General features: G+C 36.1%; 2 protein-coding genes across 3 annotated transcripts in view; both read left to right on the top strand.

Annotated features, from left to right (window-relative positions):
- Positions 1-434: 434 nt before the first annotated feature.
- On the top strand, positions 435-14,139 carry LOC121429165. Of its 2 annotated transcripts, XM_041626100.1 has the most exons (4): positions 435-746; positions 4,217-4,395; positions 13,227-13,288; positions 13,639-13,703. In XM_041626100.1, exons 1-3 carry the CDS (start codon positions 639-641, stop codon positions 13,258-13,260), a joined length of 321 nt encoding a protein of 106 aa, XP_041482034.1. In that variant the 5' UTR covers positions 435-638; the 3' UTR covers positions 13,261-13,288; positions 13,639-13,703. The 2 variants fall into 2 exon arrangements, with proteins under 2 accessions (XP_041482034.1, XP_041482033.1); XM_041626099.1 differs by lacking the exon at positions 13,227-13,288 and having other exon boundaries at positions 451-746; positions 13,639-14,139.
- A 7,030-nt stretch (positions 14,140-21,169) lies between these two features.
- Positions 21,170-23,581, top strand: part of LOC121428551 (myomegalin-like) — a 91,470-nt gene continuing 89,058 nt past the window's right edge. Inside the window, exon 1 of the mRNA XM_041625251.1 lies at positions 21,170-21,345. Coding sequence (XP_041481185.1) covers positions 21,293-21,345 — 53 coding nt within the window. The 5' untranslated portion in view covers positions 21,170-21,292. The remainder of the gene's footprint in view (positions 21,346-23,581) is intronic.

Below are 23,581 nucleotides of genomic sequence, written 5' to 3'. Positions count from 1 at the left end.
AGGCCTATCCCAGTATCTCTCCTGAGTCTGAGACTCTGAGTATTACAATAGTGTTGAGCGGGTCCAAGTAACACTGACCCAAATTAAGTCATTTAACTTCAACTAGGTTTCACCTTTCTAAATTAAATCACTAAAAAAAAATACACTGAACCGACTCTCGTCCCCTCATATACCATTAGAAGGAAAACGTTGATACATTTGGTCTCCTAACGAATGGCTTGCATGGTGTATACTGATTTGAGTGGCGGATTACGATTGACAAACTTTTCACATTCACATTCCAACCCCTTTTATCTTCTCCTCTTACTCTTTTCTTTCAAAATTTGGTAATGTGTTTTCTCCGTTCCATTTCCCATAGTCAGTGATCCGGCTTCTTAAACAAACATTCCCAAGTTAAGACTACTCATAGAAAGGTACATGAATCGATCGGGTGGTACAATTGCGGAGCTTCTTTACAAACTTCCCTATAGTTATGCAAATCACATTTTGGGGTTCTCCCTTCCCCATCACGGAGTGTAGATCGTATAGAGACGCATGGATATTCAACCGATAACCCTTCGTACAAATTTTGAAAGCTTCTTTAGATTTCGTTCTGTTGCTCTGTCGTAATATCACGTTATCAACTCATTGCCATAACCATGCCAACGGTACGTACTTTCACAAGCGTTTCAAGATCGGATTTGCCCAATGACTTTATGGTTAATTTCATAAATCAGCTTGGGAAAAGCTTAAACCGTGATCCAGAGGTAAGTTAAGTTCTTTTACTCATTTCTATGTTATTTCATTCACGTTTCCTTATACGTATTTAGCCCAGTATTTAGATTAGAATAAGAATTAGATTTATTTATTTCCGTTCAAAAAGTGATAAAATCGAAGTAACAGTGCAAATACGTGTTCTGTTCAAAATAATACGTATGTAGTTCAATGACATTTCATAACAAATATTGAAGTTAAATTAACAGATCGGAGGGACTTAATCGCCAGGAAAAGCAGAGCTTGTAAAAAAGGCAAGTCCCTAAACTTACTTCCAATACTAATTAACATAACCTATATACAAGAGACGGACGGAAAACGAACTTAAAATACGTAATCTACAAAATACCAAATTAGAGCGAATAAGCGACAACAAAAAATGGAAAGCAATTTAGATAATAAATGTAATGATAACGATAATGATGATAAATTTTAAGTAAAAATTATAAGAGGGGAAAAGGGAGGCAAAGGAAAGAGAAAGGGAGAAAAGGGTGGCGCAAATAAAACTGAAAATGGATAGAGGAACATGGCAGGTACACAGGTCATTAGGCACTGCAGTGAGATTATTTAGAATATATAATATTTGCCAAATTTATTGATAGTTAAATATTAGACTTCAATACTTTAAGTTACAGTTATATGTTAGCTTGACTTGTTGGTATGGAGTATTGACAAACTAGCATCTTGTTAAGTTTGCGCTTGAAAATATCAATGCTATTGTGATTCTTCAAAGTCATTGGGCAGTGAATTATAATGCACTGGTTCAAAAAGACGAGTTTTTTTGCTAATATAGAGTACTGGGTAGGTGATAACAATTACGTTGTCTCGTGGGGTAATTATGTATGGAAGAGATTTTACAAAAAAATGTTTAAAAATTGTGGGGAGATCATCTTGACTTAGTTTATACATAAATTAGGCGAGTTGGAAAAGATAGAAATCATTCACTTTAAGAATATTATTTTGAAAACAAGGATCTGTGAGTGATCTGAAATGAGTTTGAAAAATTATTATAAGGGCCTTCTTCTGCAACAATGGTATCCTTTGTAATTGTGTTTGGATTGCACAACCCCATAAACTAATTTGTTTATGATCAACGTTGTCTATAAAGTTATATAGGGTTTATGTTTTTTCAAAGTCAATTATAAACAAGGCAATATGGTTTGAACTTGGAGAATGCTTTCACGTCATTTTATTCTGTCTGGACTGTCAGGTGTCCCGGTCAGAGAGCAAAAATTAAACAAATAGATAAATATATAAGTAGATAAATAGATAAGTAAATAGATAAATGAATGAATAAATAATAATAATGACAATATAGGGTATTTTTATTGCGCACATATAGGTGCTCAAGGCGATCCTATATTAACCTGGCTAAGCTACATGTAGGCGTTCATAGCGCACACAGCGTTTTAAGGAATAAAAAAATATAAAAAAATAAATAATAAAAAACATTTATCATCGTTTCAATTTTATTAACATTCTGTTTGTATACTGACAACACTATTTAAACTGTTATTTCATACATTGATGTCAGAATTGTTTCGGGGTTTTTATACATTCATCTATGTACATTAGTTGATGGTGTTTGGAAACACCATAGAATGATAGGCCTTCCTATGGTAATACGGCGAAATCAAACTCATTTAAAAAGTAATTTTAGTTCTTTTCTTCGCTTGCTTTACATATTATAGATCTAGGCCTACACTGTATCAGACGATCCGGCAGACAATAAACTCCTTGAATTTGTTGTCATAACTCCACTATCATGACTATTGCAATGCTTGGTTGATTTGGTACTTTGAAAAATTAATGTCAATTTCGCATCGATCGACCCCCCCCCCCCCTCTCTATTAATCGTAAGAACAAAATCAAATCCCGTGGTAGTAACATTGCTTGCCATTAAGAAGTGGTTGTAATTTTCAATTTATTGATTTCCCACCATATTATAATCATACATTGTTGCCGAAATCTCGTGAATGTCAATTGTGTAATATCAGAGGCCCATTTCTTTCAAAAATATTGTTACCATTTTACGGTGACGGTAGGCCTACATTCTTAAGAATGTTTGGCAACATACTGTCCGCACAACAATTGGTTAAAACTTTATCAAATTCTTGGAAGTTTTATACCAATAATGTGTGCTTTGGGTGAAAACTACACAGTATTGGTTGAAAACTACCCAGAGTTGGATAAATTTTTCACCAATATGTTGCCCAACATTTTAAGAGTGTATAATGTATGGAAAAGTTTATTGAAATTTATTAGATGATAGATAGAATGTCGCAAGAATCCCCCTCCTTAACATATTTAGGGTGGGGGAGGGTACCATACACATTTTTGATGACTTTCAAATATTATAATTTAATTTTGTTTGTGGTGATTCTATTCCCCATACTGACCTGGGGCCCCGGGGGGGCACTAACATTGACGAGTGGATACCATGCGCGACCTGAAAAACACGTAAAAAGGATGTCTTTTTCAAGATAGGGCACGTTACGTATACGTAACGTGATAAGGGTGTCAAAAACACAAAAATAATGAAAAAAAGGGAATCTATTTTGCTAGGAAAGCTACGTGTTTAGGGTCAAATTTGCGGGGATGATAAAACAAAATTAAAATGTTTTATAAAGGATGTCCTTTTTGCCCCAACACTACGTGTTTAGAGTCCGATTAGCGCGAGGTTTGGAAGCTGGGGCCGTACTAAACCAAAATAATGGTGTCTAAATTAAGGTAAAACCGACGACCGACGAATCGAACAAACAATAAAACATCGCTGTCCTTGTTTAGGGGTTCATTTCAGGGAATACTTGCCAAGAGTGTTGTTTTGTTTCCAATACTTGTTAGAGGTAGGGTTTCAGACGCCAATACTTGTTAAGGGGTGCATTTTCAGAATTGGGAAATACGTGTTTAGGGTGCTTTTCGAGACCACATGGTCGCGCATGGTATCCACTCGTCAATGGAAGTCCTCCCCCCCCCCCCGGCCTGGGGCCCATTTCATAAAGGACTTACAACTGTTGTAACTTTGCCATTATTGTAACTACCATGGGAATCCGTCCCTCGGATAGGACGTTAAATGGAGGCACTGTGAAGAGGAGAGTCACCACCTTTGCACGTTAAGAACCCACAGCAGTATTCGTGTACGAGTAGGGGGAAACCCCAGTGTAGTGGTCCACCTGCACTCCCCAAATCAGTTATATCTGGAGGGAGATTACTGGTCATATTGATTAAGTTCGCTTTTCGCCTCCCAGGCACAGGTGACGCCAAACAAATAATACTAATAATAAAACCTTGATTCTGATTGGCTGCTGAGCCCTGTTACCATGGTAGTTGCCATAATGGCAAAGTTACAACAGTTGTAAGTCCTTAGAAACGGGCCACTGGTTTGCTGTGTGGTTACGCAACTGCATTTAAAAATATTTCATTATCAACGAATATGTTTAGTATCATATTTTTTTCTTTATAGAGCGTTACGTTGCACATGTTCTGCGACCAGCTGCTATGTCGGGGTACTACCAATGACCCAATGTGCTATGTTGAGATCTTCAATACTTGCGGACATGGTGAACCAGATGAGATACGTCAGAAGGTGATTGGGATCAGTGACTTCCTTAAGACTTCACTTAAGATCACTGATGGCGAGATGTAAGTTAGATTGTTGGAAAAGGGAAGGGGACCAGGGTCATTTAAGGGGGGTGGGCTAAGGTGAGGTTACTCCAGAGCCCCGTCTTACAAAGAGTTACGATTGATCCAATCAATTGTAACTCTATGGAAATCCATCAGTGTCATAATTTTTTTCTACATTATTTGCAAAATGTCCTTTGTAAACAAAGGAGACCACACCAAATAATCAAGAAATCAATTAATTTATGGATATTCATTCATATCTCGAAAATAAAATGAACAAACGTGCATTTATATGTTGACTTTGCTGGCTTTCCATAGTTGCGATTGATCGGATCAATTTCAGCTTTTTGTAAGACGGACTCCAGGTGTTTACTTGTACACATTGTGATGTAATGATATCCTTTCTATCTATTTTACTTTCTATTACTTGTAAGAATTGTTTCTCACCTTCGCATCCTCTTATCGCCGTCTTTTCTTCTCTGAGCATTCATTAGAAAATTAAATTGTCCGTGGGATGGCGTAGGTGTCAGGGGGGGGGGGGGTGTCACACGAAGCTTTTTTGGTGTTCATCCCCTCCATCTTTCTGGGAGAAACAGAATGAGAAAGTAAAATATATAATTCAATTCATTTCAATGCAAAAATTTATTGATATAAAATCATGACATTGACCTAACATAACATAGTAACAACCAGTATTTTTTAGGCAAAAATCATGGGATTCAAATTTTAACCCCCCCCAAAAAAAAAAAAAAATCTTGGATAAGGTGTTAAATGCGAGGGAAAAAGATCTATGTATACAATTACGCAGCATTATACAATATAAATACATACTGAATACATAATGCTATATACATATATTTCTATACATACATAATATATGAATCCATGAATATACACACAGATACTTCTATACAGATGTATAACAATATATTTAAATATCCTTGGATATACCCCTACATGATATATATACACATACCATTATTGAATACTGACTCAAACTCCGGCAGCACATCCATTAACTTGTTAAATAATTTATTTCGGGGTTCTCCGAGGGCCTTACAGTGTGCAGTGAAGTGGTATTCATCCTATACAGAAGTCGTGCAAACAGGGCATATCATATCCTATCTGCTCTTTACATATTATATTGTTGTCTTCTGTGTAATCATTCAGTCTATTGTAAAGAATTGTAGCAAAAAGCTTGTCCAGACAACTCGTTAGAAAGATACTTATACTTAAAGTTATTAGGGTTGTCGACTGACTCTGATTTAAATATTATCTTAATCAAGTTCAACCTCCAACTCTCTGGATAAATCCCGTTTTTATAGTTGCATTAAAAATGTTTGTTATTACGTCAACCTCAAAATTACAGAAGATAATAAGCATTTTATTCAGGATATTATCGGGCCCACAGGATTTGTTCTTTTCGGTGATTTTATTCCATTCAATATACTTCTTGTTTTATTACATTAAAATTTAATACACTATATTTCTAACCCTAAACGTAGGATCTGACTCGATGTTTTTACCTTGTTCAGTATATTGGTTTTCATAATTCGTGTTCATTAATTGTTTTATGTAGTCACACCATTCACCAGGAGATACATTTGAACTGGTTTTCTTTTCTTGTTTGTATTTTAAAATATCCACTAGGTTCCAGAAACTGGCTGTATCTTTGCTCTCTAAGTTATTTATTTTATCGTATTCCTTTTGTAGTTTCTATATACTTTTATTCGTGTCTCTTTTAAATGCTTTCCTTTAATGTAGGATTTTTAGTCTTAATTCTGTGTCCCAGTTTCAGTTACCTACAGTAATTCTTAATTAATCTTATTTTATTTTTGCGTTCAGGATCAAACCATTATTTGTTTTTATTTCTATTGTGCATCTTTTTTCTCTTACTTCTTGAAATACCCCCAGCTGCCTTTTGAAGCATATTTGTAACCGATTCACACTGATCAATTTCGTCTTTTTGATAATTACACATGTTCATTTCGGGTTTATCCCTAATAAGGATGTCTTTTTCGTTAAATTCTGATCTGCTCAGATTATTCTCAAAACGTTCTTCTTATATTTTAGACCATTTCATTACTGGTAACTCATATATTTCAATATCCCATTTCATTGAGAAAAAAATGTCTGTATTGTGGCTATAACTTGACAGTGATCAGAAAATAAAGGTTGAAAATCAGTTTCCTCAAAAGTAAAAAAGGATTGCAAGAGAGACTCGCTATCAACGATGGACGATCCTTGTGTATTAAAGAAGGTATACCTCCCCCAGTGTTCTCCCATTGAGTGTTCGAAGTTGTGCGCTCACGCACAAATCTATAATTTGTCTCTCACAACTATTTGTCGCCCGTTTAATTAATATAAGCCTGAGGGTATTTCGTCTTGGGAGTATTTTATCAGGAATATAAGTATTTTGCAAAGTATAATCTATGGATTCGGCATGTAATCAAAGTCATTCCTATTTATGTGAGCGTTTCCCCCATTATCATTTTATCTCCTTGTTTGGTCCATTTTGTTATGTTTTTTCCAAATTATCAAATATTTCTTTGCCTATCTCAGTTCTCGCTATAAAAATATAGTTTGCGGGAGCGATGTATATAAAACATAAAAATATATTGCCCTCTAGTCCACAGTATTTACCCCTCTCGTAATAATCGAATGCTTTATGTATATCCCCAACCCCCCTCACGCGCTGCGATTGACAGAGGTATACAATTCCCAAAATATCTATAGTTATCGAGTGATAATGGTTCGGTTTTTTTTGTGTTTCACACAGATATATAATATCAGCCGTAAGCCTATTAGAAAATCAATCTCATCAAGTTTAGAGAAACGTCCGTCTATCCGTTGAAACAGACCGTTGACATTCCGTGAGCCAATAGTTATTTGTTTGGATATTTTTGTAGCAACATTGATTATGAAAAAAATGTGATACATGTATATTTCATTTATCTTATCTTGTTTCTTATTTAAAACATAATATGAGCTAAAGTACATAAACGGATAATAAGCGAGTATTCCATAAAACATCAATGAAGATATGCATACTCCCTCAAACTAAACGAGACATGCAGTCAGGTTTCCTTTTTAACATCGGGTACAATCAAACATTACTCTAATGAGAATAGTGATATAAAACATGTTTACATGAGTAGAAACGCCATCTGATATCTTCAATAATATAGTTCAATAGATTCCCGAAACATTCCAGCAAAAACTTCCCCTTTTCTTATGTTATTACAGGAAACCATAATTCTTTCATTTTTTTCATGCAAGTGTAAATGATGTGTCTCCATTATGATGAAATAAGTTATGGCAATAAATAACTAATTCACATTGTTTTAGTTCTTGGTAAACAATTTTTGAATAAACCTAATTTCATATAACAAAATACAAAAGAACAAGTGGGGATATGACATCTTCAGCCCACCAATGAATATTTATGAAGACATGCCAAGAACTGTTTCACCGGAATAATGCAAATCTTTAAAATTCAATAACTTTGTTATTTGTTATCCGATTTTGATGAAATTTCAGCATTTTGTTTTGTGAATTCTACCCAATTTATTTAGATATAAATATTTTCAGAAAAGTAAAGAGGAATGTAACTGAAAGTTGATGTGGTTTATGGTGTCAGAAAGATAACATTTCTCAAGATGTTAATGTAGCATCCATCGGACTCTTAATGTACACTCTGCAAACATAACCTTTGCATAAAATCATATATAATACCTCACTTGTTTGTATGGTATGATCCTCATTGTATTGTGTGTCTTTATGTACATTTTGTAAGGCATTTTGACCTTTTATGACCTTAAATGACCTTTTACTGACCTTTGCGTAATTAAATGCCCCGTAATCCATATATTTGCATTTGATTTTACATGAGCTTTAAATTGATACCAAACATGACATGTTCATTCCGTAAAATATTAAAATCATATTTTAAGAGGTATGTAAAAAATTGGGCGTGGCCTCTGACGTCAATAAAAAAAAATGCCCAAGGGTGCTCAGGTGGCACCCGTGTGATTCTTGGAGTAGACACCGTATACTATACAACGTCCAGAAAAAATGCAGTCATACCCAACTTGACGGTTATGTTGGGGTTCTATTTGACTAGCAGTCTAACTTGACGGTTATGTTTATGTAGGGTTCGACTTAACTAATTCCAAGTTTCTTTCTCATTCCCATTTTCATTTGACGTAAATTTCGATTTCAGTTTTTCACTTTCTAGTGGCATTTCTTGTTCTGTATCGTTCGAATTAACAGTAATACTCACAGCTGCATGGATCAATGGTTTGGCTACTCCTAATTCAGAAAGCGAAACTTCTTTCATATGCTATTGTTCAGTCTTCATCATTCAAATTCTCGTCTCATGTTTTCTGTGATGGAATGTTCTTGTTCGAATAGTCTTGCTACCAGTTTTACATTCTTCATCTCATAGCCTATATAGTTGTTGCATTGTCAACTCTTCCATTTCTTTCGCAGGATTTGTTTTCTCTTGACTGTGGTCATTAATCTATTTCTCTTTTTCTTTTAATTGACTTTCCATCATCTGTACTGACGGTGTTGATTCTAGCTTAGCGTTTAACTGCACTATTTTTTCCATTGCATTGCAATAATTGTCTTCATTACACTTGGCCTGCTGGGTGATTACATGGGACAGTGATATTGCGAGGTTTACGATAGACGATATTACCCTCAGGAGGTCGTCTGTAGTATCATGCATGTTGTGTCATTAATTTTTTTTAAACCATATCTCGACTAGACATGCTAGACAGGAATTTCTCCTTACTCCAGACATCGTAATGTTTACCCTGAATAAGGATTTCGTAAACGATTATTCTTAGCCCATCTTTCTTGGATCCAATCCATTTTCTGGCGATGAATTCAATCTTCATTGGGTCACAACTGTTTATTTTCACTGACCAATCTGATCGCAATGAAAATCTTTGACCGATCGCTTTCATCCAAGCGTCGTTTCTATTGTTGTAAAGCTCGTGCAATTGGCGTTCTTCTTTGATGGAGCAAGGTCAATTTGCTCGAAAAGGGACATTTCTCTCCGATGGTTTCTATTGATTGGAACTAGATGGTCCATTCTCTGTCTTATTTCGTCGATCGACAGGTCTGGAAGCGGGAACTCTTGGTCTCGCATATAATCCGACTGAATAACTTCGAAATTATGATGTCTATTCCCCATACATTCCTCGGATAAAGTTTGGCAGCACATACAGTGACCAATATCATACAGTACCGATTCAGATCATTAAAAAACGAAAGAGTATTTCTCTTTCAAAGATATATATGATTTCAGAAATTTTGCGGAATACATTCCGTATATTCACCCCGGATATTCGCCTTCTACGGTCTCGTAAAAAGTTGTTGATTATACATGGAGAGTTTCAGATGTAAACTATGCCCAATATTAATTCGATTCACGTAACATATTGGCAGCGAAAAACAAAATTATAATCAATTCAATTTATTTTCCACATAATATTGAATAAAAAACATACAATATCAGTACAATCGAATACATACAATAGATAATAGCAATACAATTATAAATAGTTACGATATATTACATAAAAAAGACATAGAAGATCAAAATGTGGAGGGGATTGACAAAGGCCATATTGATCTATCAAGGTCAATCCCCAATGAAAAAAACATAGAATACATAAATTACATATGAAAAAAAAGATACTTGACCTTAAAACCCCAGAATAAGCAAAAGAAAGCAAAAGACGAACAAAGGGGAGGGAGAGGCAAATATAAAACTACATTAAGGAATAAGAAGGGAAAGTTAATATTTTCGTTTGATATTGTATTTATAGATATAACACATGTTGAAAGAAGACAATGAAATCTGGCAGATAAATCGAAGGTCAACATTCTTATACGACCTAAGTTTGAACTGAAAATGAAATAAAAATGACCGAGTGTGGAGGTCTGGTTGGTCTATACATCTGAGATTTTGAGAAGTAACAGCGGTCCTTATTGATTTGAAATATGAGAAGTGTTAAAATACTTTATTTAGACAGAGGCTTGATTTTGATTAAGCTCTTGTGTACAGAAAGACATTTTAAGAAAACACAAATAGGAGAGCACATTATAGGAAAACAGATACGGAAGATGGGGGAGGAGTTACTTTCTGATCCGTGTATGTGTGTTGCATATATACGAAGCGAAGACCTGTTACGTGACAATTACACGTGTATTTAGCAATTATTGAAGGTTCATTATAAAGACATACTTTGATATCGGTAGCGTACACACAATAATATGAACATAATATAAATCGAAGAAGTAAAGAGATAGTGCAGAAAAACATACCTGTGTTAAGTGGCTGTGGCGTCATGTTCATGTGCTTGTTGCAGTGTGTGTGTGTATGTGATTTGAGAGGAGGGATGTGGGGTCAAGGGCTATGCATGCATGGGTAGGCGTGATGGGTTATCTGTAGTTTTCTAATTCAAAATGATTCTCTATGGATGATATGGATTGGCGGCATTTGTTGCGAATTTTAATCGCTTCAATGCCCATTATGAAAACGTCATTTATGGAGCAGTCAGTCGACAAGCCCCCCAAAGTAGCTTCTTTTATCCAACTGATATTCATTACTAGAGGGTTTTTTGAATTGTTAATGTTAATGAGCTTGGCGCGGACCAAAAGACCTTTTTATTCGCCCATTGCATGCTGCTCTAAATATTCTTTCAGGTCATGTGTTTGGAAAAGATTAAAAAAAAAAAGATTTTGTAATATAGGGGAAACTTTTGATCTAAAACATGAAATCAAATTATTATTTCTGTTTGAGCCTAAATAGGTTATGATAAGGCTGAAGATCTAAGCTTTTTAAGAAGAAAAGTTATTTTAGATTGGTCAGCAGCCAGCTTTTCATAGGCCAAGTACATTAAGCAGCTCATAAACAAGATACAAATTGTATCTTGTTTATGAGCTGCTTAATGTACTTGGCCTATGAAAAGCTGGCTGCTGACCAATCTAAAATACCTCTTCTTATTAAAAAGCTTAGATCTTCAGCCTTATCATGAGAGAAATTATAGAAAAGTGAGACATTATGTACAACAGCTTTGGTGGCTTGCCATTGTTCAAAACCCACCTACACCCGACAAAGGAAATTGTAATTGGTATACTGTCGAAAATCTGTTTATTTGACGGTCAATCGGATCGGGGTCGCCCTTGCCACTAACCCGACTCTTTGGTCTAGTGGTTAAGGTACCTGTGTTCCAAGCTGGGGGCCCGGTTTCGATTACCGACAAATACTTAACCCCCCCCCCCATTCCACACAGCGCAAGACCTCTGAAAGACTGCTGTAAGACCATGAAACTTGCTTGATCTTTCAGAGGTCTTTCACGATTCCTGTCTTTTGATGGTCTTTCAGTGGTCTTTCGATGAACTTTCACAGTTCGTATTAGTCTTTCCATGACCTTTCGACAATCTCTCAAGATTTTTTACGGAGATCACTGTAAGATTCATGAGAGATCATTGAAAGATCATTAAAAGACCAGGCAAAGTCCATGGAAAGAATTCTGAAAGATTTCTTTTTGCATAAATTGAGATCTCTGAAAGACGATTGACAGATCAATATAAGACTAGTGTAAGCACATCAATTCAAGTAGTAAAAATCTTTTTTTTTAGTTCTTTGAGGGGTCTTTCTGAGCCATTCCCCAGAGATGACAAATTTCAGTGAACTTGGAGACTGTTGTAAGATATTGCCAATTTTTGGTCTTTCAAATGTCTCCGCTGTGTGGAATGGGGGCCTTAGCAAAATTGTCTCCTTTAAGATGTTTTCCACTGAAAAAAATCTTGTGATGTCTTCCCCTTAACACGATGTTGTCGAATATAATATTACATGTCTTTATAGTATTGTAGAAATCAATTATATCACATTTGTTTGTTTGGGTTTTTGTCAAAAAATATATGTGAGTAAACATTTTTTTTATAATGCAATACTGTGGCGTAATGAGCCAAACGTTTTGATTGGGCCAGATATGGCATATAGGGTAATGTTTATAAAAAGTTGTGAGCGAGCTAAAATTTCGAAATCTGTATAACCAAAATCCAATTTTGTGATAGATTTTGACATAATATTCACCCTTCTCTCTTTCATTTTCTTTTTTTATATTCTTGGTCGTGATTCTTTTTTTTTGTGGGGGGGGGATGGGGGTGGGCAAGCACTCCAACCCCCACGCCATTGATGCAATAAAACTTTAATATACAGTATATTTATGATCCCACACATTAAAGGTCAAGTCCACCCCCAAAAATATTGTTTTTAATCAATATACAAAAATCAGACAAGAGTAAAATTGAAAATTTTATCAAAATCGGATGTAAAATAAAAAAATTATCACATTTTAAAGTTTCGCTTATTGTTCACAAAATAATGATATGCACAACCCATTGACATGCAAATGAGAGATTCGATGCTGTCCATCATTCACTATTCATTTTGTATTTTATTGTTTGAATTATGCAGTATTTCAATTTTGATAGATTTGACAATAAGGACAAACTTGACTGAACTATGAAATTTTGAAACAATGGTTAATCCACATGTTCAGAAAGAAATAAACCTTTTTTCACAGGACAATGGGGAAATTTTGAATTTTTGATATTTCATGCAATAAAAACAGAAGAAATAATGAGTGGATGACGCCATCGGTTCCGTCAGTTGCATACAGACCAGGATGTGCATATAATTGTTGTGAAATTACGAGAAACTCGGGGCGAAATTTTAAAATGTCATAACTTTCTTAATTTACATCCGATTTTGATCAAATTTTCAGTGTTATGCTTGGTGTTTTTTTCTCTCTTTTTTTATTCAGAATACCTTTTCGTGTGGGTGGACTTGTCCTTTAAGACTTCAGGGGTTGAATTCCAAACGAAGGTGATTTGTAAATATATTGGAACTGAAAAGAAATTTAGAGCAGTGTGGATTAGGAAAAGTACACTCTAAAAATTCAGAAGGTGCACGGAAGGGGTTGGAAAGGACCGAGAGTAAAAGCGTTTCCAACCTTATAAAAAAAACTGTTCTTACTTTATAGTTTTCAGGGTAGCATAGCCGTGCCCATATTCAGTGTCGCTTTAATTCGCTGGGATTCCATTATCAAGAAAATTTATCAGTTAACATAAATAATAGGAATAAATACATTAAACATTCACATACATGTATAAACAATTTTAAAGTGCGCCACAAGTCTCATATATAAAGACCCTTTTTCTTACTTTTCTTTTCAGGGTTCGGATCTTATTTCACGTCATGCCTCCTCATCACGTCGGAATTGGAACTGGGAAGATCTTAACTGACTTTATGAAAAAGTGACAACACCAAAGATTCTCGAAGATTTAACTTACTACAACTGAATGCTGCACGAATGATGACAACGGCTAAACACTCTAAATATAATCGAAAATTTAGGTTTACTTGGAGCTGTCAACCTTTCCATGAGGCAAAGTGACTGAATGTTCGCGAAATAGAACCAATTGACACTTGTGTTTCAATAAGAATAAAAGTTGATACCTTCATTAAATGCAATTTAGAACTCCTAATAAAGTGAATAATTTATCTATACGACTCTTACTTACATCGAACATTTAGATTTCACGGACTAAGCTGACCATTCTAAGGTGTTTAATTGTTTATGAATGATATGCACCAAAGATTTTTCTGAAATTTTGTTGTGGTGGAAATATGGCGTAACGTATAAACACATTAATTATTAAAGCTATACTAGCTAATATTTTGGTCATCTACTGTTGTAATGAATATTCATGAGTGGAGTACAAATCCTGGGATAAGGGACCCACATGATTCACATCTGGATCACAGAAAGTTCATCTGGGATGGAGCCATCGAAGGTCTACATGTTCTATTCTTATGCGAAATAAACATGATACGAATGCATGTGGTCTCAGGCGCGTAGAGGGGGCGGTGGGGGCATTCGCACCAAAAAACAGCCCAAACAAGAAAAAAAGAGGGGAAAGGAGAAAAGAAAAATATGAAGAGAGAAAAGGGAGGAAAGGTAAAGCTTTATTGAATTTCCTTCCTATTTTTTCACAAAATAATAAAAACGTAAACGAGACGTTCTTCTTCTCTCCCTGTACCTTCCACGTTCTTTGCGCGCTAAACCGATGGCATGCTTCGCGTGAACCGCCCCACATGGGCCGGGGCGAAACAAAAGTGCGCCAACTGAAAAGTCATTTTGGGCAATTTCAGTTTTTTAATTTTTGTCATGCCCAGCTGAAAGACAACACTTTGAAGAATATTTCAGCAAAATATTTCATTCGGGAATTTGCATAAAGGTTGTTTATTTCCTACCTAAAATCGTAAAATGTGACATTTTGCGAAATGCCGCGTATATGACAACTTAGTTGAAAAACAAGCCATTTCACAGGAGGTTTTTCAGGTAGGATTCCGAAATGGCACCCACATAATCCTGATATATTCTTCTTTCATGTGAAAGGGTTCAAAGTAGATAAAAGACACATTTAAGGAGGTTTATAGGATAATTATTCCTCGAAATAGGCGGATAATCCATGTTTTTTTGCATTTACATTAGAAACGTTTAGATTTCCGTTTAAATTCTATCATCATCATTTAACCAGATGTCTAAGCTTTAAGACGATACCAAAATTTAGCTGCCCGTTTTTGCCCGTTTTCATGTTAGAGCCGATTTTACTTGACACAACACCCCCAAAACCTGAAAACGGTTATTTTTATACTGCGCAGTCATCGCAGCGCACCGTGTAGGGTCTATATTGCCGTTCATTTTTGCACGGCGAGGACGATTGCCCTTCCATTCCATGAAAATGACATGAATTCCGGGCATAATGCAAACAAAATAAAGGTTGATAACGCATATAAGGGCTACCCGCCCCTCTCTCAGAGATAAAAGTTACTTGTAGAATAATTTCAGCCAAAAACCCTTCTCAAAGTAAAACATTCGTGGTGTATATACTCTGCGTTTTACCCAAGTCTGCACCGCTTGATATAAAGCACGGTTAATATTTTTCAGATTGTTGTTTAATCTAATTATCATTTTATGCCATAAAATTATTTTCAGGATCTCATACACACTTTTTATGCATATGAGAAGCATAAACCAACCTTCACTCTGGTCAATCTTAAAGTAGCACATAACACAAAGTTTATATACTGCACATTTTTTAGCGTAATTTGCCTTTTCACAGATATGTTTTAAGTAGCCAATCAAAATTTGGTATCAAAGTGACGTCATATCGGCTTTAAATTATGCTCAGTCGATTCTACGCCTATAATTACCCTTATACAAATTTTCCCAATTTTTCCACATGTGGAAAAATTGGGAAAATCTGAGATGAATACGCTTCAAAGGCGTGTTCATTTAAGATTATCCCAAATTATGAAAATAATTAATGGTTTAGATAGTAGAAGTCGATTGCAATCGTTTTCTGGACAGACCCGGTTAATACTTTTTGAAAAAAAGATAATTTGTGCCAAAATTTTCATGGTTTTGTCAGAAATTTGCATGTTTATTGATAACTTTCTGTTTTATCATAAACATCAACAACTAATGCAAATATCAGCATTCGACACAAAAAAGGACGTATTATTAACGAGAATATTAATATGCTTTATGACGATATTAATGTCTTAATTTATTTAGATATGAGGTAAATATTTCCAAATGTATTACTCGATATTGCGATCAATGACACCAAAAAGCAACCTCCGTCACTAGTCACACTAGTGATACCGACTACAATGCGCTCGCTGCATGGCATGCCTTTCAAGAGAACACAATATAGACTCATCGGTCTGGCACGCCTTTGTCGGTGTGATAATGAATGTATTGTGCGTTACTTAGATGGTTTTAATGGCACAAGGCGTTACATGTTAAAGCAATTTGAATGTTAATGAAACCTCTTGGAAAAGTTAGAGGAGGCATTGCTCTGCATGTTACATGCAACTAAGTTTGGATATACCTTAAAGCAAAGTCCCGCAAGAGCCTGTATATATACCCCACCCTTATCATTAGCTTGACTATATCGTGCCTCTTGGAGCCCCCAATGTGGCAAAATGGTGCTACCGCCTACGGCCAAAAAAACCCAACACTTTTATTTTCTTTAAATCACTTAGAGACGAAAGAGTAGACTTTTCTCTATCAGCTCAATATAAAGAAGTGTTGGCACAGCAAAGCCTACCCCCTCAGGAGGCTGCTGAAGTCACACCACCCCTTCTTGTATTTTGCGCATTTTTTTTTAATTCGTCATTATATAGCTGATCAATTTTATTTTCTTCACTCAACAGCCATTGCTAGCGCGAAGTGGGGGCGAAATTTTAAGTTTTATACAAGAACCTGATAGATTGTCTAATTATCCCTTCACTTTACTTCATTCATTCATTTTTCTTACTCATCTTATCTTTCTTTTTCTTCTTCCTGGACACATCATTTCCATTTCTTCTCTTTTCCTTTCTCTTTTCTTTTCCTTATCTTTTCGTTCTTTTCCGCCGCCAATAAGGAGGGGGGGGGGGGGGCGAAGCTCCCTGGATCCGCCTATGAAAACTACAGCATGAACTTATTCCTATTTATTTCTTTTCATATTTTAATTTTCAAATAAAATTTCCAGCGACAGGATTGATTTTATTAGACAGAATGAAGTTTAATTTATCTATCAAAATAATTGTGTGTCTTGTTACGAGAATAAAGCTTTGTTCCTTTTCTTTGGTGAAATATGATGTGGATTAAAAAAAATCTGGTCACCAGGAAACACGGGCTTGTAGCACCCCATGCCTATACAAAATATTAATTTGAGTTGCTTGTTTACGAGGGAGCGGAGTTCTAGATGAAGACACTGATTTGTATTATGGTAAAAAATAGTATTATAAAGCAGATCAAATTAACCTTTAACACAGGGGTGGTGGAATGTATTTTCGTTTGGGGAGGGGCAAAGCCATAAAAGGACACTTGTATGTCAAAATTGGTATTTTGGTGCAAACGGATATTTTCACCATGAGATTATCATCAGCGTGAAGTAGTTGTGTGTTTTGCAGTAATCAAGTTGAGCAAAGCCTTTTTGAAATATACATGATGAAATATATATTTAGGCTTTGTTTTCCGCGAGTGAGAGGTTTGTAAAAAATCAAATCTGCAGTTGTGAAACTTGCCTTTTTGGTCAATTATAGCGTTAATTATTGAAGAGCAGCATCCTCGCGAAATGTTGCAAGCGCGAATCGCAAGCTCAAACTTTTGGACATTTCATCTAATAGGACATGGAAGTTAAACATTCCAAGCAGTTTTTGTTGTCATGAAAAAGTTGTGTATGTAATAATAGATCAGAAAAGGGACCTGATATTGGCTGCATTTATTGATTGATTAATAGGAAACTCACCAATCGATTAATGAGAGCGAGAACTGAAAATTTGTGATATTCCAATTAACCTGAAAACTGGAAATTTTAAGCACTTTTTGTAACCAAGAACAAGAAGAGTATCTTAATATTATTTTTAAAAATGGATGCAAGCGTAAAACGCGAGGCAAAAGTTTGTGATATTCCAACATGAAACATGGACATTCTAAGCACTTGCTGTCGCATACATTCGTAATCCCGAAGCTTCGTTATTCCGAAGGGTCGGATATTCCGGAGGTTCGTTATTCCGAAGGTTCGTAAGTCCGAAAACGAAATGAGGTTCGTAATTCCGAAGGTTCGTTAGTCCGAAAACAAAGTGAGGTTCGTAATTCCGAAGGTTCGTTAATCCGAAAACGAAATGAGGTTCGTAATTCCGAAGGTTCGTCAGTCCGTAAACGTAATGATTAACGAACCTTATTTCGTTTTCGGACTAACGAACCTTTGGAACAACGAAATATATTTCGTTTTCGGATTAACGAACCTTCGGAATAACGAACCTTCATAATAACGCTACAAATGTTCGGATTAACGAACCCTTTTACGTTTTCGGATTAACGAACATCGAGGCATAGGCAATTTACATGTTTCGGAATTACGAACCTTCTGAATAAAGAATCTTCGGAATTACGAAGTGTAACCCTTGCTGTAACCAAGACAAAATGAGAACCTTATTAAACAATAATTAATGCGAGCGCGAAACGTGAGCCCAAATTTGTGATATTCCAACCTGAAAACTGGATATTCTAAGCATTTTTGTAAGAATGAGTATTTTACTAAACAATAATTGATGCCAGCGGGAAGCGCGAGCAAAATTTAATTTTCTAACCCAAAATGTGTTGTTTTTCTTCAAAAAGGGCATTTCATTGTGAAAAAGGGCATTTTCCCCTACGAGGGCAAGTCCCCCGGTTCCTCCGCCCCTGCTTAAACATTATAAGTCATTTTAAGCCAGATATTAGTCAAGCCATTAGCCAAATAAATAGACTTATGTTAGTGACTAATATTCCGTTCAATTTAATTTATTTATTTATATATTCAAATACTAGAAGAGTTGGGACCTATAAAGTCAGTTAACAGTGACTGGATAAGAAAATTTTCTAAATTTGAAGAGAGAGAAAAATATGTTTTGAAGCACTTTACAGCTTGAGTAAAAAGAATATGACACCATTAACTATACATCTCCCCAAGTTTTTCATTTTTTCCAAAAATACATAGATACATAAATTATACATTCAATGATGCGAGCATAAAATAAGAGGTCAAAGAATAGCAAGAGAGATAGAGTGAGGGGTGAGAAACAGAGTGGGAGTTCGAGAGAATTGAATAGAAATAGAGAAACATGAAGAGAGCACTAACAATTTATAAAATACAAGACATCATGGTTTGAGAACGGAGACTCGTATTTTGTTTGTATGATAATAATCACAAACAATAGGGAAAAAAATTATGTGTGGTGTGGTATATTATGTAACCCTGGTAATACAACATATATGACATTATTATCAGCCTTGTGTTTCATATTTTGAAAGAAGGAAATTTTCAACTTGCCCTCTTAAAGGAATTTTTCGTTGGGCACTAACAAAATATAAAAAAGAAAGAGAATTCCAAATGTCAGGGCCAGTATGTCGAATAGATCTACGAGAAATAGCTGTTCTTGGTTTTTTAAGGACCTTTTCACACGTGAATCTTGAATCATCATTGTAATGATGATTGCTATTCTAATCGTGACTGTTCGTGATTCTAATCATTTTTAGTTTGGATTCACACGTGCTGAATATTCGTCATTAGCCCCATTTTTCACTGAAATCATCGTTCAAATTACGATTTTTTTTTACCGTGTGAAAGGGTGGTAAATGTATACATGTGTTTGTAGAGTTCGGGTTGGGTAATTATGAATAAATGTATTGAAACGGAACATTTTAAAAAGGTTGTCTGGAAGTTCGCGGATTTGGAATCTGTACATAAAAAGAGCAATTTGAAGGTAATGAATGTCATGTATGGTTAGGGTTCTCAAATATGGAACAATGGGTTTGAATGAGCTCGAGAGTCTGACCGCCTTTCAAACGGTTCCAAATCGCAAATTGAAAGATGATTCCAGTGAAAAATAATTCTAATTACGAATTTTTAGCACGTGTGAAACCAAACTAGAATCACGAACGCTATTACAATCACGAATTCAAGTCATACTCCGGAGGTGAATTCCAGGGCCTTTTCACACGTGAATCTTAAATCATCATTGCAATGATGATGTTATCGTGACTTTGAATAGCTTTCGTGGTTCTAATCATTTTCTAGTTTGGTTTCACTCGTGCTAAATATTCGTCATTTGCAGTATTTTTTACTGGAATCATAATTCAAATTACGATTTTTTTTTTTAACTTAATAGTACGCCCTAGTATACGGTACGAAACGCTTGGCCTCGGAAACGTCTTCTGGGGGCGGAGCTTACGTGAACTTTGAGCAATGGTATCACGGAACGGTGTATTTGCGATGGACAGTGCTTTGATTGACAAGTCATCAAGGGGCCTTTTTACACGTGAATCTTGAATCATAATGATGATTGCTATTGCAATGTGATTACCGTTCGTGATTCTAGTCATGTTCTAGTTTGGTTTCACACGTGCTGAATATTCGTCATTAGCCTTATTTTTCACTGGAATCGTCATTCAAATTACGATTTATTTTTACCATGTGAAAGGGTGGAAGGACACGTACTGCCATCGCTCGGGTATTCGAATTCAAATCAGTTTTCGAGTGAACGTGCAGACGATCTTGCTATCCGATGAATCAAGATTTTCGTGTAAAAAGGCCCTGAGTTTGTACAAATGCGACCAACTTTTTTCTGAAATCAATTACAAGAATGATTCAAAATGATAGTACAAAAATGCCAAAATAATAATGGAAAAAAGGCAAAGCATATAAAATATCAATCAGTGGTTCGAAAAAGAGTACCCCAAGTTCCATGACATAAATAGGCAAGAATTATGAAAGAAAAAGGGTAATCATGTCGGCAAAATGGGCCCTTTACACTAGTACAGTTTTGAAATCAAGAACATGTAGGCCTAGTATCTAGTACCCTAACTGATAAATGGTGAAAATGAAAAATAACCAAAATAACACAAATCATGTATTATTATGATTATTAGCCTGGTTAAAAATAATGACGAATTTTATGTATTTTTCATATTCAAGTCTATCTCTGCTATTTTTACTCTATCATAACATGATAACTGTCATATATAGATCTCTTCCATATTTTTTTACCGAACCATCATTTTCAAAACAAAAGCAACAGCAGATTATTTTTCGCTGAACCCCAGACCTTCGATTCTCGTTGTATTGACTGTGTGCAATGTTTTACCAATGTATTCGGAATCATTGAAAATTCCGTTCGCTTGAATCATGCACGGCGGTTGCGAACTGTAAGGTCGACGATGAGATGGGGAGACATGGAGAACTAAACTCACAGATTTTTTGTTGAATCAGAAACTATACATCAAGAATCATGGATTCTTTGGTAGAGGATGACCCAACATTACCGGTCAACTTCGGTGAAAGGTAAGATTTGTATTCATTGTAATAAAATCTCCCTTTTTTTGTTGCAGCACTTGGCAGTAGTCGAGCACAACGGGGGCATACGGTACGGTCCACCGTCCGGGCCCCGGCCCGCTAAGCTATGCGATGCATAACACAGGGAGCTCCGGCCCGGAGCGAGCCCAGGCAGGACTAGTCCGTGTATGGTGAGACTACTACATATCGACCACCTCTTTTGAAACCGACCACCTTGCGCGCGTTAAAATTATTGCGTATTACAAACGGTAGGCGCAGTGTCCATAGAAACGGTAAGAATCAATTTTACGAGAAAAAAAAGAAGCAGCAAAAAGAAAATATTTAGTGAATTAATCAAAATAGTATGGTCAGTTCCCCCATGTCTGCGCGGTCTCCCAAGTCTGCGCACCCGCGTATCTGCGCGATTCTAGTAAAAGAAGATACGCAACGAACACGAACTTTACACATGCAATACATAGACAGGTATTCATTAAAAAATCTGACTCAAAATGGTGGAAATATAATGAATTCAGGGCATTCCATGTGACAGCCTCAAAATGCAGCCTTTCTCATCAAAATCCCCGAATCGTGTGCAAAGTGAATGAGTGCGCAGACATGGGGTACCATTTTTTTTCAATTTGAAAATGACTGCCCGAGGTTTTTTCCAAGAAAATCATATATTTCTTTCACATTTTTATGAGATATTTGGCACACTAACTCATTATGATGTAAGGAACATTATCAACTGAAAGATTTTGTGAAATAAGAAGAAATTCATGTTAAATCTTAACTCGAATTGTTAGGTGCGCAGACTTGGGGCCCACCATCATATATTGACCAGACCCAAGCCCCGCTGAAAAACCAAGAAATCCGATAGGAAACGGCTTTAGAACAAGTATCCGTCGTCATTCGTCGAATCATGTGCCCGAGCTCGCAATGGAAGTAGTGACACGATCATTTAGCATGTTGACATCACAGAACTGATTTGGAAGAGTCAAAATACCTCGCCACGGCGACAAGAATAGGCCGTAAACTTAGACCTAGTGTATCGCGGGTGGTCGGTTTCAAAAGATGGGTGCAAATGAGCAAATGTAAAATCGTCGCATTCGTCGTTAGTCATGTTCGTCGATATATATGCTGATTGAATCAGAGTCGCCGTGAGAAACATGGGAATCTGATCTGCTTAATTTTCTGCACAAATGAGATGAAAACTGGGTAAAATTGATGAATATTTTCGCAGATACAATGCTTAGAAGATTAGGTTGATTAGGGGTAGTTCCAACCATACCTTATAGTTATACCATGGTTACATTTGTTCTACGGCGGCCGTACAGCGAGTCGAAAACAGCCGTTTTATCAATTTTGATTCAAACCACCTATATGTAGTTGGACAAAAAAATGTTTAAACGGCTGTTTTCGACTCGCCGTAGAACAAATGTGACCATGGCATAAGGAGGCAGTGGGGCAAGTTGGTAAAATTGACTTCATAATGATCTAAAGAGTAAAGAGTAGGCCTAGAGTCTAGTGGAGTACTAGTGGGAATCATAATGCTTATCTTTCCAGTGTCGGTCTAGCCTGATATTGGGCATGCTTACTTTATTTTCTTTAAAAAATGGCTCTCGGCAGTGGCTGGATGACATGTAATATTAATAAGCAAAAGTGTACACGACCGCTAGCGGTTGTACACAATTTGTCACTGTGAGTTAATGTTGTGTGTCCGGACAGGTTGTATCGTGTCCGGACAACCAATTTTAGAAAGTCATTTGGAAAAATTTACAAGCAAAGTTTGATCAGTTTTTCAGAGCTGCCAAGTAGTACGATTTTCCTGTATTTCTACGGTAATCAATTTAAAATACGGCAGTACGCTTTTTCATGATAAAATACAGGAAAAAACAAATTAGAGAAGAAAAGGTAGTGTTCGCCCCACTAATCATCCGGGAGCTTTCGGGCGGAGATGAAAAAATGGCAGCCGTGTGTTGCTGCCTTCTACGTTCAATGAGTTGTGCTTTCATAAAGGCTTTCCGATTAGAATTTTCAACAACAACAACTAGAATTTTCGATATCCTGGCGGGTGACAAGTTCCGAGCGCACGCACGTAGATTACAAGCACAAAGCAGCAGCTCAAATCGCGATATATAGCGACTGGTAAATACATTGTATGTCTGTAAGAATGATGATGTCATCCAAGATGGCAACTTACGTTGACCAAGGAAAGGATCAAAGATGTCGAAGATGATGATGTTTC

The sequence above is a fragment of the Lytechinus variegatus genome, chromosome 15 (genome assembly GCF_018143015.1).
Source record: "Lytechinus variegatus isolate NC3 chromosome 15, Lvar_3.0, whole genome shotgun sequence".
Classification (NCBI taxonomy): Eukaryota; Metazoa; Echinodermata; class Echinoidea; order Temnopleuroida; family Toxopneustidae; genus Lytechinus; species Lytechinus variegatus.
This window is presented reverse-complemented; position numbering and strand designations above follow the sequence as displayed.

Bases quoted from the DNA above. Each gene is read 5' to 3' on its own strand.
- LOC121429165 (XM_041626099.1), top strand. From the start codon at position 639: ATGCCAACGGTACGTACTTTCACAAGCGTTTCAAGATCGGATTTGCCC. The intron at 747-4,216 runs GTAAGTTAAGTT...TTTTCTTTATAG, and splicing joins GCTTAAACCGTGATCCAGAG to AGCGTTACGTTGCACATGTT. The intron at 4,396-13,638 runs GTAAGTTAGATT...TTTTCTTTTCAG, and splicing joins AAGATCACTGATGGCGAGAT to GGTTCGGATCTTATTTCACG.